The sequence below is a fragment of the Aphelocoma coerulescens genome, chromosome 3 (assembly GCF_041296385.1).
Source record: "Aphelocoma coerulescens isolate FSJ_1873_10779 chromosome 3, UR_Acoe_1.0, whole genome shotgun sequence".
Classification (NCBI taxonomy): Eukaryota; Metazoa; Chordata; class Aves; order Passeriformes; family Corvidae; genus Aphelocoma; species Aphelocoma coerulescens.
In genome coordinates this window covers 79,392,134-79,405,741 of record NC_091016.1, presented here as the reverse complement: position 1 = coordinate 79,405,741, position 13,608 = coordinate 79,392,134, and the positions used below count along the sequence as shown (strand labels likewise).

The 13,608-nt window shown below is 42.7% G+C and overlaps 1 protein-coding gene across 8 annotated transcripts in view; it reads left to right on the top strand.

Moving 5' to 3' along the window:
* Window positions 1-7,273: 7,273 nt before the first annotated feature.
* The window catches only part of ARMC2 (armadillo repeat containing 2), a 71,040-nt gene continuing 64,705 nt past the window's right edge, over window positions 7,274-13,608 (top strand). For 6 of the 8 annotated variants that reach the window (XR_011149953.1, XM_069011016.1, XM_069011013.1 and 3 more), the window contains exons 1-5: window positions 7,550-7,735; window positions 7,986-8,038; window positions 10,563-10,810; window positions 11,429-11,501; window positions 12,888-13,056. Coding sequence is in view for 7 of the 8 variants with exons in the window: in XM_069011016.1 (XP_068867117.1) it covers window positions 10,593-10,810; window positions 11,429-11,501; window positions 12,888-13,056 (460 nt within the window). In the remaining variant the exon portion in view is untranslated. Of the gene's footprint in view, window positions 7,503-7,549; window positions 7,736-7,985; window positions 8,039-10,234; window positions 10,336-10,562; window positions 10,811-11,428; window positions 11,502-12,887; window positions 13,057-13,608 lie in introns of those variants that run through there. The other 2 variants (XM_069011015.1, XM_069011014.1) reach the window with 2 other exon arrangements.

Genomic DNA, 13,608 nt, shown 5'->3' with positions numbered 1-13,608 from the left:
TTCAGTCTCATTTTGTTTTGAATATATAAAATGAAAACAGTGCTTCTCTGTGGTTGTGAGGAATGAGACAACTCTTTGTAGAAATTAAAACAATTTATTAAAACAGAAAAAAAGTTGAAAAATTGCAAAAAACTAACAAAATATAAAAATTTGGGATCCAGATGGCTCGAGAGATATGCCCCAGGAGCGCAGGGATTCAGGAACTTTAGGCTTAAGACAGCTCTGAACCTCAGGTAGAGAAAAAAATAAACTTGCAGTTTAGGCTGGTCAAAAAGAAATCTATTTCTAAAAAGCCCCTAGAAAGGGGTAGGCTTCTCCAGCAAGCTGGAGAGGATGGGAGAATGAGACCACGTGTCTTTCTTTTTCTTTCTTTTATAGCTTTTGCTCCGCCCACAGTCCGCCCACAGCCCACCCCTTTGGTTCAAGGTGATTGGTGTTTTTCCCTTGACAGACCATCTCCGTCCACCAATGGCTCCTCCTGGTCAGAGGGGTGATATTAGTTGAGATAAGGGTCATGTGCTTATGGGGGGCTGGGCTGTTTGTTGCAACTGGGGTTTTTAAAATCTGCCTTGAAACCAAGATACAAGTAAAACATAAAAAAAAAAATACATCCAACACATCTTAAAACACTTGTAAAGGTATACAGTAAACACAGGAAGATCATAAAAACTTGATTAGTGTACCTGGACTGATGGATTGCTTTAACATTCAATTTAAAAATATTAAGCTCAAATTAATTAAGGCACTTAATATGCAAAGACCAAGCACAAATAGGGATTTCATGTATGACAGTGGTGATCTCTCCAGAGAGTATATCAATGCTGTTTGTGAGAAAGCCCATGCTTTCCTTCCCATCTAAACTGTTGTCATTAATAGAACTACAAAGCCAACCCTGGCAGCAAAGACAAGGCAGATCTGGTTGGAAAGGTGTTTGTGAAAACAAAAATGCTCTTAACAGGAAAAAAATAACACCAACCCACAAAACTTTAATTTAGCAGTCTCCTGCAAAACACATGAAGGGTCTCATAGGGTCTCTCCACTTAAGTGGCGTTTCATCCTGTTTCCTGAATTCAACACAGAGGCAGAGGCAGTGCTTTTTATTTTTCTATGACATTTCCAGATATTAGAGACCAGTGGATTCCTTAGATAGCTATCATACATGTAGAATATACAGATGTATGGAAGACACACAGAGCTTAGAGACCATATGTAGGAACAGAATCTGCTGGACTTGTGCATAACCATATGTGCAAGGCAAGTTCCAAACAATGAGTCTGACATGTTATGGACCTGCAGCACCTGTGGTCTGCAGGCAGCCTCTGTGTACATGAAAACAGGCTAAGAGAGTTGGGGTTGTTCAGCCAGTAGAAGAGAAGGCTCTGGGGAGACCTTACAGCACTTTCCAGTGCCTAAAAGGGGCTACAGGAAATCTGGATAGGGAGTATTTTTACAAGGGCATGTCATGACAGGATAAGGGGGAATGGCTTTAAACTGGAAGAGGAAAGGTTTAGATTAGATATTGGGAAAAAAATCTTTACTGTGAGGATGGTGAGACCTGGAACAGGTTGCCCAGAGAAGTTGTGGATGCCCCATCCCTGGCAGTGTTTAAGGCCAGGTTGGATGGGGCTTGGAACAACCTGGTCGAGTGGAAGTTGCCCCTGTCCATTGCACGGGGTTGGAACTGTATGATGTTTAAGGTCCCTTCCAACCCAAACCATTCTATGATCCTATGACTTTTGAACTTTTGCTGAAAACTAACAATTCAGTACTCTTAATATGCCCTCCCACCAGATACAATTTGACAGGAGAATCTGTTTGGTGGAAACACAAGGAATGCTGATGTAGATACCTTGAGAAAGTAAATAAGATCACCCTGTTAATGCACCAGCTCTATTCAGTGAATCCCCTTACTCAGTCAGCTATGTGTATTCAGTGAGCTCCCTAATGGGTTCTGTATCTCAACAGTTTTGACTTTATCCACATCTCTGTGCCCAAAAATCCCTTCCAATTTAGTCAGTTCTTGGTATTCTTCACCACAGGCTTCTGTGAATTTTAAGTGCAGTGTCCGAGCTCAGTATGCTCCATAATGAATGCACAGCCATCGTAAGTTTTGCACAACAAAACGCTCATAAAAGAAATACCTTGAACTACTAAACTGAAGGTTGTATCTTCTGAGAAAAAAAAATGCCCTTTCTTTTTCACCCTTCACTGGTTCTTAACTCAGTTTTATAGGCTCTGCGTTGGATTGCAACCTTCAATGACCTTCACATTTTTCTTCCAAATCTATTTATTCCTCAAAAAAGGCTGTTTCTCCAATATTTCTTCCTGCCTGGCCTGAAGAAATTTGGGTCTTAAACCAAAGTCATGTGGAGTTCTGTCCATCTAGCTGTGTCAAAAGGCAGAGGAAAAGCAGGCATTTCACTGACATGCCAGGGATTTCCAGCCACTGGCAGAGGCAGCAGAAATATCAGGAAATCAGTGAAAGCAATCATTGATGTAGGGACAATTATGTAGTGGGTGTGCAGCTGGTAGGTTGCTCACAATGCTTAGTTAGCTGGTAGAAGAAGTCTTTGCATGCTGCGTGTCAGCACAAACATGGGTACAACTGAAGGATATTTCACCTGGGAAGCTAGTGCAACTTCACTGGGAAATCTCAGCTTTTGGCTGGAGGGTTGAGCACTGAGCATGGAGGGAATCAGTTGCTGGTCAGAGAGAGGGTAAGGGGCAGAGTTTGGAGGATGCAGTGGTCAAACTACACTAAGCAATGCAAGCTAGGGACTGATCATGGCAATTTCCAAAATCTAAAATTTCAGCCAAATCTGAATAAGATTTTAAGAAATTTTTTAAAATGTACATCTATCACAGAATATTTAAGGTTTGAAAAAAACCCTGGAGACCACCTAGTCCAACCCCCTTGCTCAAAGCAGTTAACTGGAGTAGGTTGATCGGGGATTTTTTCGACCAGATTTTTAATACTGCCAAAGATGGAGACCATACAAGCTCTATGAACAGCCTGTTTTAGTGTTTGACCACTCTCATCACAGAAATTTGGTTTTATGTTTAAATGGAGTTTCCTGTATTTTGTGCCTTCTTCCTCTTGTTATTTCACTGGGCACCACCAAGAAGTCTGTCTCCATCTTCTTTGCACCCTTCCTTCAGATATTTATACACATGGATAAGTACCCACCAGAGCCTTCTCTTCTCCAGGCTGAACAGTCCCAGCCGTCTCAGCCTTTCCTCATACTAAAGATGCTCCAGTCCCTCAGTCATCTTAGTGGCCCTTCTCTAGACTCCAGTATGTCACTGTTGTACTGGGAACACCATGACTGGACTCAGTGCTGCAGTTGTGGTCTCACTGGTGCTGTGCAGAAGGAAAGCATCACTTTTGTCTACCTGCTGGCAGTGCTTTTCCTAATGCAGCCCAAGAGGCTGTTGGCCACCTGTGCAGCAAGGGCACACTGCTGGTTCAACTAACGTCAGCTGGGATCCCCACGTTCTTTTCTGCCAAGCTCCTTTCCAGCCAGTTGGTCCCCGGCATGTACTGGTGCATGGGGTTATTCCTCTCTAGGTGCAGGACTTCACTTCACATTTCCCTTTGTTGTACTTCTTGAGATCCCTCTTGGCCCAGGTCTCCAGCTTGTTCAGGTCCCTCTGAATGGCAGCACAACCATCCGATGTACCAGTCACTCCACCCAGTTTTACATCATCTGTAAACTTGCTGAGGGCACACCCTGAGGATGAGTGGTCCCCAGCTGTATTTTGTGCAGCCAATCTCAATCCCTTGAACTCTGCAGTTCTGCCAAATTTCAGTGCAGCTCCATATCCATCCTAATAGCCCATGCTTCATCAGTTTGTCTGTCAGGGTGTAATGGGAGACAGTCAAGAGCCTTACTTAAGATAAACAGCATACACTGCTCTCCCTTTACCCACCAACTAGTCATCTCATCCTATACCCAGCACTCTTTCCTGTGACACATTTCCCTGCTGCATGTAATGGAGATCTTCATAAACTTGTTTTATTAAAACTTATTAGGCCGCTTGGTATAGGGGTTGCTCCTAACTGCTGTAAAATGAACTGCTCCACTTGCCTTTGTAATGATCTACAAGTGATACAAAACATAGAGCTTGTTAACCAGCACGTGTCAGATGGTTTATGCAAGGCTGAATATGACAGGAAGATTTTTGTCCAGACTGGGGGTGCGACTGTTGTTTTGTTTTGAAAAAGACGAAAGAAATACGGACACATGGGGGCTGCATTGCCACTTGTGCTGCTCAAATGGCACTGGAGGCTGCTTTTACAGGTCAGCAACTAGAAGCAGCAAATGTGATCAGTGAACACTTGCTGGGCAAAGCGCTTAACACTGTTAACTAATTCTGAATTGCATTGAAATATAGCCCTGGTATGTTTGGATATTCAGGTAAGTTTCATCTCTAGACAGATTTAAGTTAGCCAGACCAAAATCTGAGACTGGATACCAGCACAAAAACCATTTTGTGATTTTCAAATCAAACAAAATTTTTTTTAAAAAGTAATTTGAATGAATATGACAGAATTGAATACTTTGTATTTTTTCATTAGTTAGGCAGAAATGTTCAGAACACACTGCTTTTACCTTAGCAATCACTTCAGCAAATACTAGCTTACCTAGACCAAGTCAGTTTATAGGTTTTGATGATATTTCCATCTTAAAGCACTGTTACTGCAAACAAGATTTAATTATGTACCTACATTTAAAAGAGGTGCTGAGAGAATTCGTTCAATAAAAAGCACAGGAGAGAAAGGGTTTAAGTGAGAAAGTTGTACCAGTTGAGACACAGCAGAGAGATCACAAAAGAAATATTTGCTGTAATTGCTAAAGCTCAGAAAATGAATAAAATTTAACTTTTCAATTTGATGACCTAGAAAATAGAGAGGAAAAATAATGTGCATATGAAAACGATTAAAAAAAAAGCCAAGAAAGGAGGCTTAGTGGGTTTAACCGGGTGGATTGAAAAATTGTTTAAAGAATGATGAGATAACAGTAAAAAGAAATTCAAACTGGCTTTACCAGGAAACAGATCTACACATTTTTCTGTGATACCTCCCTTGTATTATTTCAATAAAAGAAAGATTCAGAAGAAAGTAACAGAAAATGAGCTAACTGTGAATGATCTGAAAATAGCATACATGCACGTGCACACACACATTCTTTTGGCTTTTAAAGAAGAATATACAAAGAAGAGAGGGTACAATAATAACAAGGTTTTCATTACTTATGAGGTGTTGAACTTGGCTGCAAAAGAAAGAGGACTAGATGCCTAATAATTAGAGATAAAGTAGAAGCTGGCAGAGATAATGGCATGTGTTATGTAAACCCGGTAGTGTTACACACTGAGATCTTTTTACTGCTATTGTAATGCCTGTCAGAATCAAAAAAGGAACTGGAAGAGGGTATTTTTCTAGAAGAGCGGGGCATAACAAAGCTTATAATAAAAATCAGAAAGACAAATTAAATTTAAAATATCCATAGGGTTCTTGTGTAGCAAACATGAAAAAGTAAAAGTTACATTAGCAAGCGATTAGTAAAAGGAACTTCAAGCTAGTAAGATATATATATATATTTACATATAAATATATATACAAGATGCATTTATTTGTGCTTTCAGATATATCTGAAGTATGTAATAAAAGAACAAAGGAAGAAGCTTGGTCAGATGGAGCTGTATTTGTTGTCTTTTTGTATTATTCACAAAGAGGTAACAACTACCCTCCTATAGCAGTTTTTAGATAAATTTCAAAATGCATTCAGAGATAGCGAACAAAGACTGTCCTTGTCAGTCACGAACAACCCACTTGCCACAAAAGGCCTGTCTTTGTTGTTGCTACATGTCTGGAGATTTTCTGATACAGGCTGTGATCGCATTACCCATTGCAATAGCAGGAGGCACGCGAGGGAGCTATTCAGCGAGCATCCGGTGCACCTGGCCAACGGGATCCTGAAACCTGGAGGTGGATGCATTTTTGGTGGGACCTTGCCAGGAGGCAGCCTGGGGAAGTCACTGCAAGTGACCCCTTTGTGCCACTCCAACAAAGCCGTGTAGGCTGTGGAGCCCATGTGTGTGAAGCTCTGCTGCAGCCAATGTGGAAATGTTAGTCTTTTGGCCTTCCAGAGAACAGGAGGCAAGCGGGAGATGCAACAGCACTTCTGCCCTGCCAGGGAACCACTAAGGTGAGCAATCTAACCTTCACTGCCTGACCAGAGTGACCCAGGGACAGGACATCAGTTTGTGGCTGCTCCTGCACTGTGTATGAGCCCAGTTTTGATTGTGGAAAACTTTCAGTGTCTCCATTTTGAACCTGTAAATCTGAGCTCACAGAGAAGGTATCACAATGATGCTGACACCCCAAGAGTCAGAAACAGCTAACAATTCGCCCAGAGAGTTACAGAGAATGAGAAGGGGGTTGGGAAACAGTCTTGCCTTATCATTGAAACCGGCACCATAGCTTTAAAGGAGTGACCCTGAATAAAGGATCACCTGGGATTTCATCTAATCATCTGGGGTCATCCTGTGACTTGTCAGCTCCTGCTGTATCATCTGTCTGTCTATTGTCACTTGCTACATCTCTTGTCACCTGTCTGGCCATAGGTCCTGTGCCCTTTATAATGCAGGAAATCAGTGCCAGTTCACAGCCTCTTGATTCCAGCCACCACGGAGACTCAACCACCAGTGACCGCCAACTCAAGAAACCCACCAACTCAAAAGAAGAGAAAGATTGAGCATGAGGACTAATTACCATAAGAAGCAAGAGAATCATTAAACCAATAGAAGGTAAAATACTAATTAATAGGAGAATTCGCCAAGGAACTGTGATTTCGTTGTTTGCTAAGATGTGTATTTAGTGTAATTGAAATGGACTGCCCATGGAGGTGGTGGAGTCACTGTCCCTTGGAGGTGTTTAAGGAAAGACTGGATGGGGTACTTAGTGCCATGGTTTAGTTGACATGGTGGTGTTCAGTCATAGGTTGGACTCGATCATTTCAAAGGTCTTTTCCAAGCTAATCGATTCAGTGATTCTGCAAATTTTTGAGAATCTGAATGCTTGATTTGTGTAAAACTTCCACCTTGCGCCCTGCACAGAATAAAAACCGTCTCCTGTCTATACCGGGCCCCGTGTCTGTGTTTAGCGTCCCTAAACTGGCAACAACAGCAGGTCACACCGAGTGACTTCTGCCAGCTGTGCCGTGGGCTTGTGCCAGCCGCGACCACGCCCTCCCTAAACGTGGGCCAGGACTGGCCACGGAGGAGAGCCCTCCACCAGGAACCCACCGTCCTGCGGCCCAACGCCGCGACAGGGGCCGGCACTGGCACTGCCCCTGGGCTTTGCGGACGCCATCCCTGGGACTTGGGGCCGCCATCCCTGGGACTTGGAGCCGCCATCCCTGGGACTTGGAGCCGCCATCCCCTAACTCTGGGGCCGCCATCACGAGCAGGCGGCTGCCGCGCCGCGCACGCGCCCGCAGGTGCTCGCGCGTGCGCCTGGGGGTGCCCGGCTGCCCCGTCCCGGCGCCGCGGTGCGCGCGGTTGCTGTGGGAACGGCGGGCGGCTGAGCGAGGCTGCGGCCCCGCCGAGGCGGAGGCGGGGGCGCGTCCCGACCCGACCGAGTCCCCCGGCAGCGCCCGGTGACCCCCCGACCGTAGTGCACGTCCCTGGGGGTGCCGCCTGGCCGGGCGGGGGTGAGGGGTCGGACTGTGCGGTAAGTGGGGCGGGAGGCTTTGGAAAGCGGCCGGAGAGACAGAAGCCCAGTGCCGCTTCCCGGCAGCTTTCACGTGCCCGGGAGAGAGGCTTGATTGCCAGGTTTGGGTTGGGACAGGGTTTACTCCACAGGTGCTGCTTATTTGGGGAGTTCCTCTTGGACGTGTTGTCCCCACGGCTGCGCTGGAAACCCTACTCCGCTGAGGATTGTGGACTCAACTCGTAATTTTGTTCTTGTTTCTCTTTGACAGCGATTTCTCTGCGTCAGAATTTCACCAGGGTGAAAGTGCATCAGTTGTGATTGGTGAGTTGCTGCTGTTCAGAATTATGTCTAATGATTGCTATTATTTGCATATTCCTGAAAGGAGGTTGTAGTGAGGGGGAGCCCATCTCTTCTAACGTGTCTGCGGTGAAAGGACAAGAGGAAATGGCCTTAAGCTGAGACAGGGGAGACGCAGATTAGATATTAGAAAAAAAAAAAACCACTCTAAGGATGGCCATGCATTGGTATAGATTGGCCAGGAAGATGATGGAGTTACCAACCTTGGACGTGTTTAGGAGGCGGCTGGATCTGGCACTGGATGATATGGTTTAGGGGTTACAGGAGTAGTGCGGGGTTGGCTGTTGGACTTGATGATCCTAAAGGTTTCTTCCAACCTCAATGATTGTGGGATTCTTACCAAACTTGTACCTGTGTGCTAACCATTCCAGAGATTTGCTAGGGCAGACGGAACATGGATTCAGATGTCAGAGAGCAGAGTGTTCACAGCTTGAGTACAGGGCTTCTCTTCACTGTACTTAGTGATTGCAGGTATACCCACTCTGCACCATGGCAATTAAATGACACTGGTCTTGAGATGGGAAAGAGGATGGCAGAGCCAGTGTGGTGCCACATCTCGTGTAGTCAGCCATGCTTCTCTCATCTTGACTGAACTGAGATAAGAGCTGTGAGGGTACAGCTGTCTCGCTTTTGGACATTGCTTGGACTAATGTGTGGATCTTGTACTGCTGTCTACTGCTTCAAAATCTTCCTGTACAGCAAAGGACCAGACTTCTGGAGTAAACAACTGGGGAATAAAGACAAGAGCCCAAGTATGGCTTTTCAGACACTGCTGTGATACTCTTCTACCTTTCAGCAGAGAGTCAGAGAGCAGCTCTTCAGCTGTGCAAGTTAAAGGCTACTTGGGAAATGGTGACAGTAGTGAGGGACAAGATCTGTGTGTACCAGTTATGCTGTCTCCATCAGCACTGCAGCATTCCCTCTGTCTGCTACCTGCTGGGATTGGAGAGCAAAATCACAGAATCACACAATATGCTGAGTTGGAAGGGACTCACAAGGATCATGAATTCCAACTCCCAGCCCTGCACAGGACTGTTCCCAACTGTATCAGACATAAGGCCTACACAGAAGACCTTCCACTTAAGATCAAAATTCTGGCTCCCAGTAGCTGGGGGAATAGGGAATGATAGTCTACCTTCCTTTTTTAGTGAGGACTGACTGTATAATTCCTCCAAACAGACAGCTGCAATGGAACTCCTTACTTTTTTTTTAATCACATTGTAATAGCGGGAAGAATAAGGAGCATAGAGAACAAAATTCAGCCACAGTGAAGATAAGTAATGTATTGATGGTAGTCAGAAATATCAAAAACACTGATAGTCTCAGGCTCCTGATCTGTTCCTGTGGGGTTTTTAATTATGCATGATTTAGTGAAAGAGGTTGGTGCACTTCTCCTTAGCATCCAGTTCTGTGTTGCGTAGTTCTTTAAGAGCCTGTGCCAGAATGTGCAGGCTCTTAAAGAAAGCAGAAGCAGTTGGAAAACTGCAGAACAGGAAGAATTGAACTAACAAACTAAGAATGTAAGAACTTTTTTCACTCCATAGTTTAGAAATAACCAAGATGATGGTGTCTGATCCACTGTCAGTTCATTGTCATAAACTGTGTGAGAGAATACAAGTTGCCAGATGGTCTGAGTCACAGTGCAGAAACATATTTTTCTTTTTAGGTAAGTTTGAAAAGCAGAAGAGGAATTTTGGATGGTGTAAGACTCACAATGAGTTTGCTGTAAAATGACAAGGATGATACCTACAGAGAACTGCACCATGATAGTGATGGGTTGTGCAGGGTCCAGGGGGTGGGTGATGGAGCAAGTCTGTCACTGCCCACTGCATTTCCCAGAAACTGCAGCAGGACAGAACGCTGATTGGAAGTTTGGGTTGATGACTTACATTAGCGTTGTCTTTCTTTGCATGTTCTTGGGGATGGGCTGGGGACTCGTTTCTTTCAGAGGAAAAAAATGGATTGCTTGTTCTTCCTTGTCTCTGCTTATCAATTACTGATAACTGTGCTTAAGTTACTGATAATGATGCCTCTTGAACCTATTAGGAAGTTGCTCTTGCTAAGGTCAATAATATATATTGGGTTTTTCCTAAGTTGGAAAGAACTGGTCTCTCTATAGCATATTATTGAATTCCTGTTTTGGCTGTGATGTTTCCTAAGTAATCAGGTGTCAAGAAACAGATTTTCTATGGAACTGTAGGTGACCACATTTGGCCATGAAGAACAGTGATGTATTTTAGCTCCCTGTAAAAAAACTGAAGGTAGGTTCTTCATGTCAGATGCTTTCTGTTCTTGAGTATTTTCTTACAGAACTGGGGAATAGAGAGGGAAATGCAATATCAATGTACCTTATTTCCCACTATTTCAGCACTGTCTAGGATTTAGTTACCCTTTTAAACTATATTGTGGTAGCATAGCCAGTGATGAATTAATAGTTTGTAATTTAAAACTAGAATAATATTTTGTGCCTTTCACATGTGTCTTCCAGTGTTCTTCCTGTGCAGTACTCTGCAGAGGAATGCAAGCTTCAAAGACTGAAAATAGAAAAAAAACAGAGCCATTCTACCAGCTGTCAGTGGCAAAGCCTATGACCAGTTCTGATATTGTAAATGAAGCCAGAGATGCTCTCCGAACAGTAAGGACTCAGAGACCGTTCACACCTACAGATGAACAAAGGAAACTTTTTGGGTCTCGATCCTCATGGTGTCCTCAAAATAGACCCGCTTCAGTTTTTAGGTACCGTGGCTTTAAGATTTTTTCAAATAGCCTTTAGCAGCAAGAGATTTGATTCTGTAATTATGCTTCCGGTGATGATTTTCCCTGTGTTAATCTGTATTCCTAATCACATCCTTTGCCTTCTTCTAATGGTCCTTACTGTTGGTGTTAATCTACTTGTCCAGGGAAGTTCCTGTGGATTAGAGCTACCAGAGGCAGTCATTACACTAGTTTTCTATGTGGAGAATAGTATAAGAATATAAGTCTGTTACTTACCTTTTCTTGAGACATTTGAATGCTTTTAATTGAGATAGTCTTCAGCTTTTTTCCTAGAACATGTGAAAGCTTGCTTGTTTCCTATAACCTATATGCTAGATCTTTTTTCAGAGCCTTCTGGGATCTTCTAAATGTAAAATTTTAGGTCCTGAAGTTTGAAATGCTCATTTTCAAACAAAGCTTATACTACTTCAAAATTATTTCTAGGTGGAGTTTTGTTAGCGTGAAGTGCTCTTGTCACTTTTCCTTTCTTCCCTTTCTCCATATTCGCTGGCAAAGGGAAGAAGCCTGCAATTAAAAAACCCAGCTGATGGCAAAACACTGGGTCTGCTTTATTCTAACTGTGTTTCATTTCTTTGTTAGTCTTGATGCATCCAGTTTTGATTTAGCTGAATCAAGACCACTTTCTGGTGTTCGTCTGAGCCCACTGGCTCATGTAAGTACTCTGGAAATAACTCATGCAGTACTCATACAGTGTCTCAGTAGTGTTAGGAAAAGATTTAAAGACGTTTGGAGGAAATGGAGACTTATTGTCATGTCAGTCTGAGACTTATAAAGTCAGTTTTGTCTTTTTTTCCCCAAAAGAGACCTGAAAATAATTTAAGCTACTTAAATATTGCTGTATTGCTTTATGATTCTAAGTGACATTAACAAGAATCAGAAGACGGATACTTGAGTCAGCTTTCTTGTGTAAGTTTACTAAAATAGATGAAGTTCATGAGTGTGAACATGAGCCAACAATGTGCCCTTGCTGCTAGGAAAGTGGCTGATGGTATCTGGGGCTGCATTAGAAGGGCTTTTGCCAGCAGGTTGAGGGAAATGATCCTTTTCCTCTACTCGACACTGGTAAGGTCACGCCTGGAGTGCTGTATCCAGTTCTGGGCTCCACAGTACAAGAAAGACATGAAGCTACTGGAGAGAATCTGATGAATGGCCGCAAAGGTGATAAAGGGACAGAGAGAAAGGAGAACATTCAGCCTGGAGAAGACCAGGGAGGATCTTATCAATGATTTGCTTTATCAATGGAGATAAGTTAGTACACTGTAAACTGAGAGCTTGTGTTAATCATGATGGTTGTGGGGAGTTGGTCTCATCTGTTGGCTTCTTCAGCTAATACTGTGGAGAGCTCTGAAGGATCAGCTGGAGACTTTCTAGTGGATTCTTTATTTTAAGGAAATTGCTATCGATCTTAGAGGTCAGTGCTTTTATGTAGGGCAAGGGCAGAACAAGTGCTTGGTACTAGAGATTTGGGGGCTTGTTCGCATCCTCTAAGATGCAAAATACTGTCATAAAACTAGGACTTTGATGTTTCTGGATCTGCATGATTTGTCTCAGTGTGATAGGAAGTAGCACATAGGATGTGAACATATTTGAAGTGTTTTGGAAATGCTGTTTTAATGCTCAAAAACAAATCAAAGAATAGATATATCTCTAGAATTGTTCGCAATAGTTGTTGGCACAATATTTTCTTTGATAAATAAGCTTGCTGCAGACGTAGTTAAATGAGTATTTATGAGGAATAAATAATTCTGAGTTGTTCTACTCAATCTAGTTTTTGTTTTCTGCACCCCTGAATGTTGGCTTTTAAATGGCTTTCTGTGGGGATAATGGTATAGACATCTGGTTTGTTTGGTGGAATGGTATCATTAGATTCAGGATATGAAAATTTCTTAATGAGCAAGCCAATGTAACTTCTGTTCCGTTCTGAATTTAGCCCTTTGTTAGAAATTATGTGGGATTCTTTTTTTTTTTTAATTTTTGCTTACATGAAAATTAAATTATCCGTGCTTTGTTTTAAAAGTCTCCTTTATCTTTGTCACAGAAACAAGTACTAATCACTTCTGAAAAAGATGGAGATTCTTCTGTTTTCCTTCCAAAACCTCCTGCTGATGCTGCAGAGGTTAGAAAAGTCAGCAGTGCTGGGAAAGACTTATTTAGAACAACTTCTCTGGGAGATTTATTTTCTGCTCAAGCGGTTCCTCTGGATCAGAGTAAGAACATTTTGATACAGCTTGTTTGTTAGAAAAACAACTGCATGATGGGTTTTAATATTGGTAATTACATGAATTATTAATATATGAAAGGACCTCCATGTCCTTTCAGTGTGAATTTTGGAAGTATTTAAATGGGTTTAAGGCAGTTTTGAAACTGTGGTTTCCCAAAATGATGCTGGCTTGTACTGCTGAAAGTGAGTTGAAAGCTACTCAGATGCCCCTTTTTCCTATAGGTTTCCAAGTAATGGAATTTTACTGAAAGTTGTCTTCAGTGCGTAAGATTAACATTAAATGCTGACATGTTTTAAGAGATAATGAGATGTCATCATCTGAGGAGATTCCCTGACAGATTATTGAGCATAAAAGGAGAAATAAAAAGGAATGATATGTCTTGACAGGCTTCCAACTACATTGTATTTGTTGTTAAGAGTTTCATTAGTGGAGACTTAATAAAGGTCACTAAATGTGGGATTTAAAAGTAATTTTCTTGCTGATGGGAAATGGCATCTTGGCTTCCTGCATGTTGGCTCATAATGAAGTGTGCTGGGA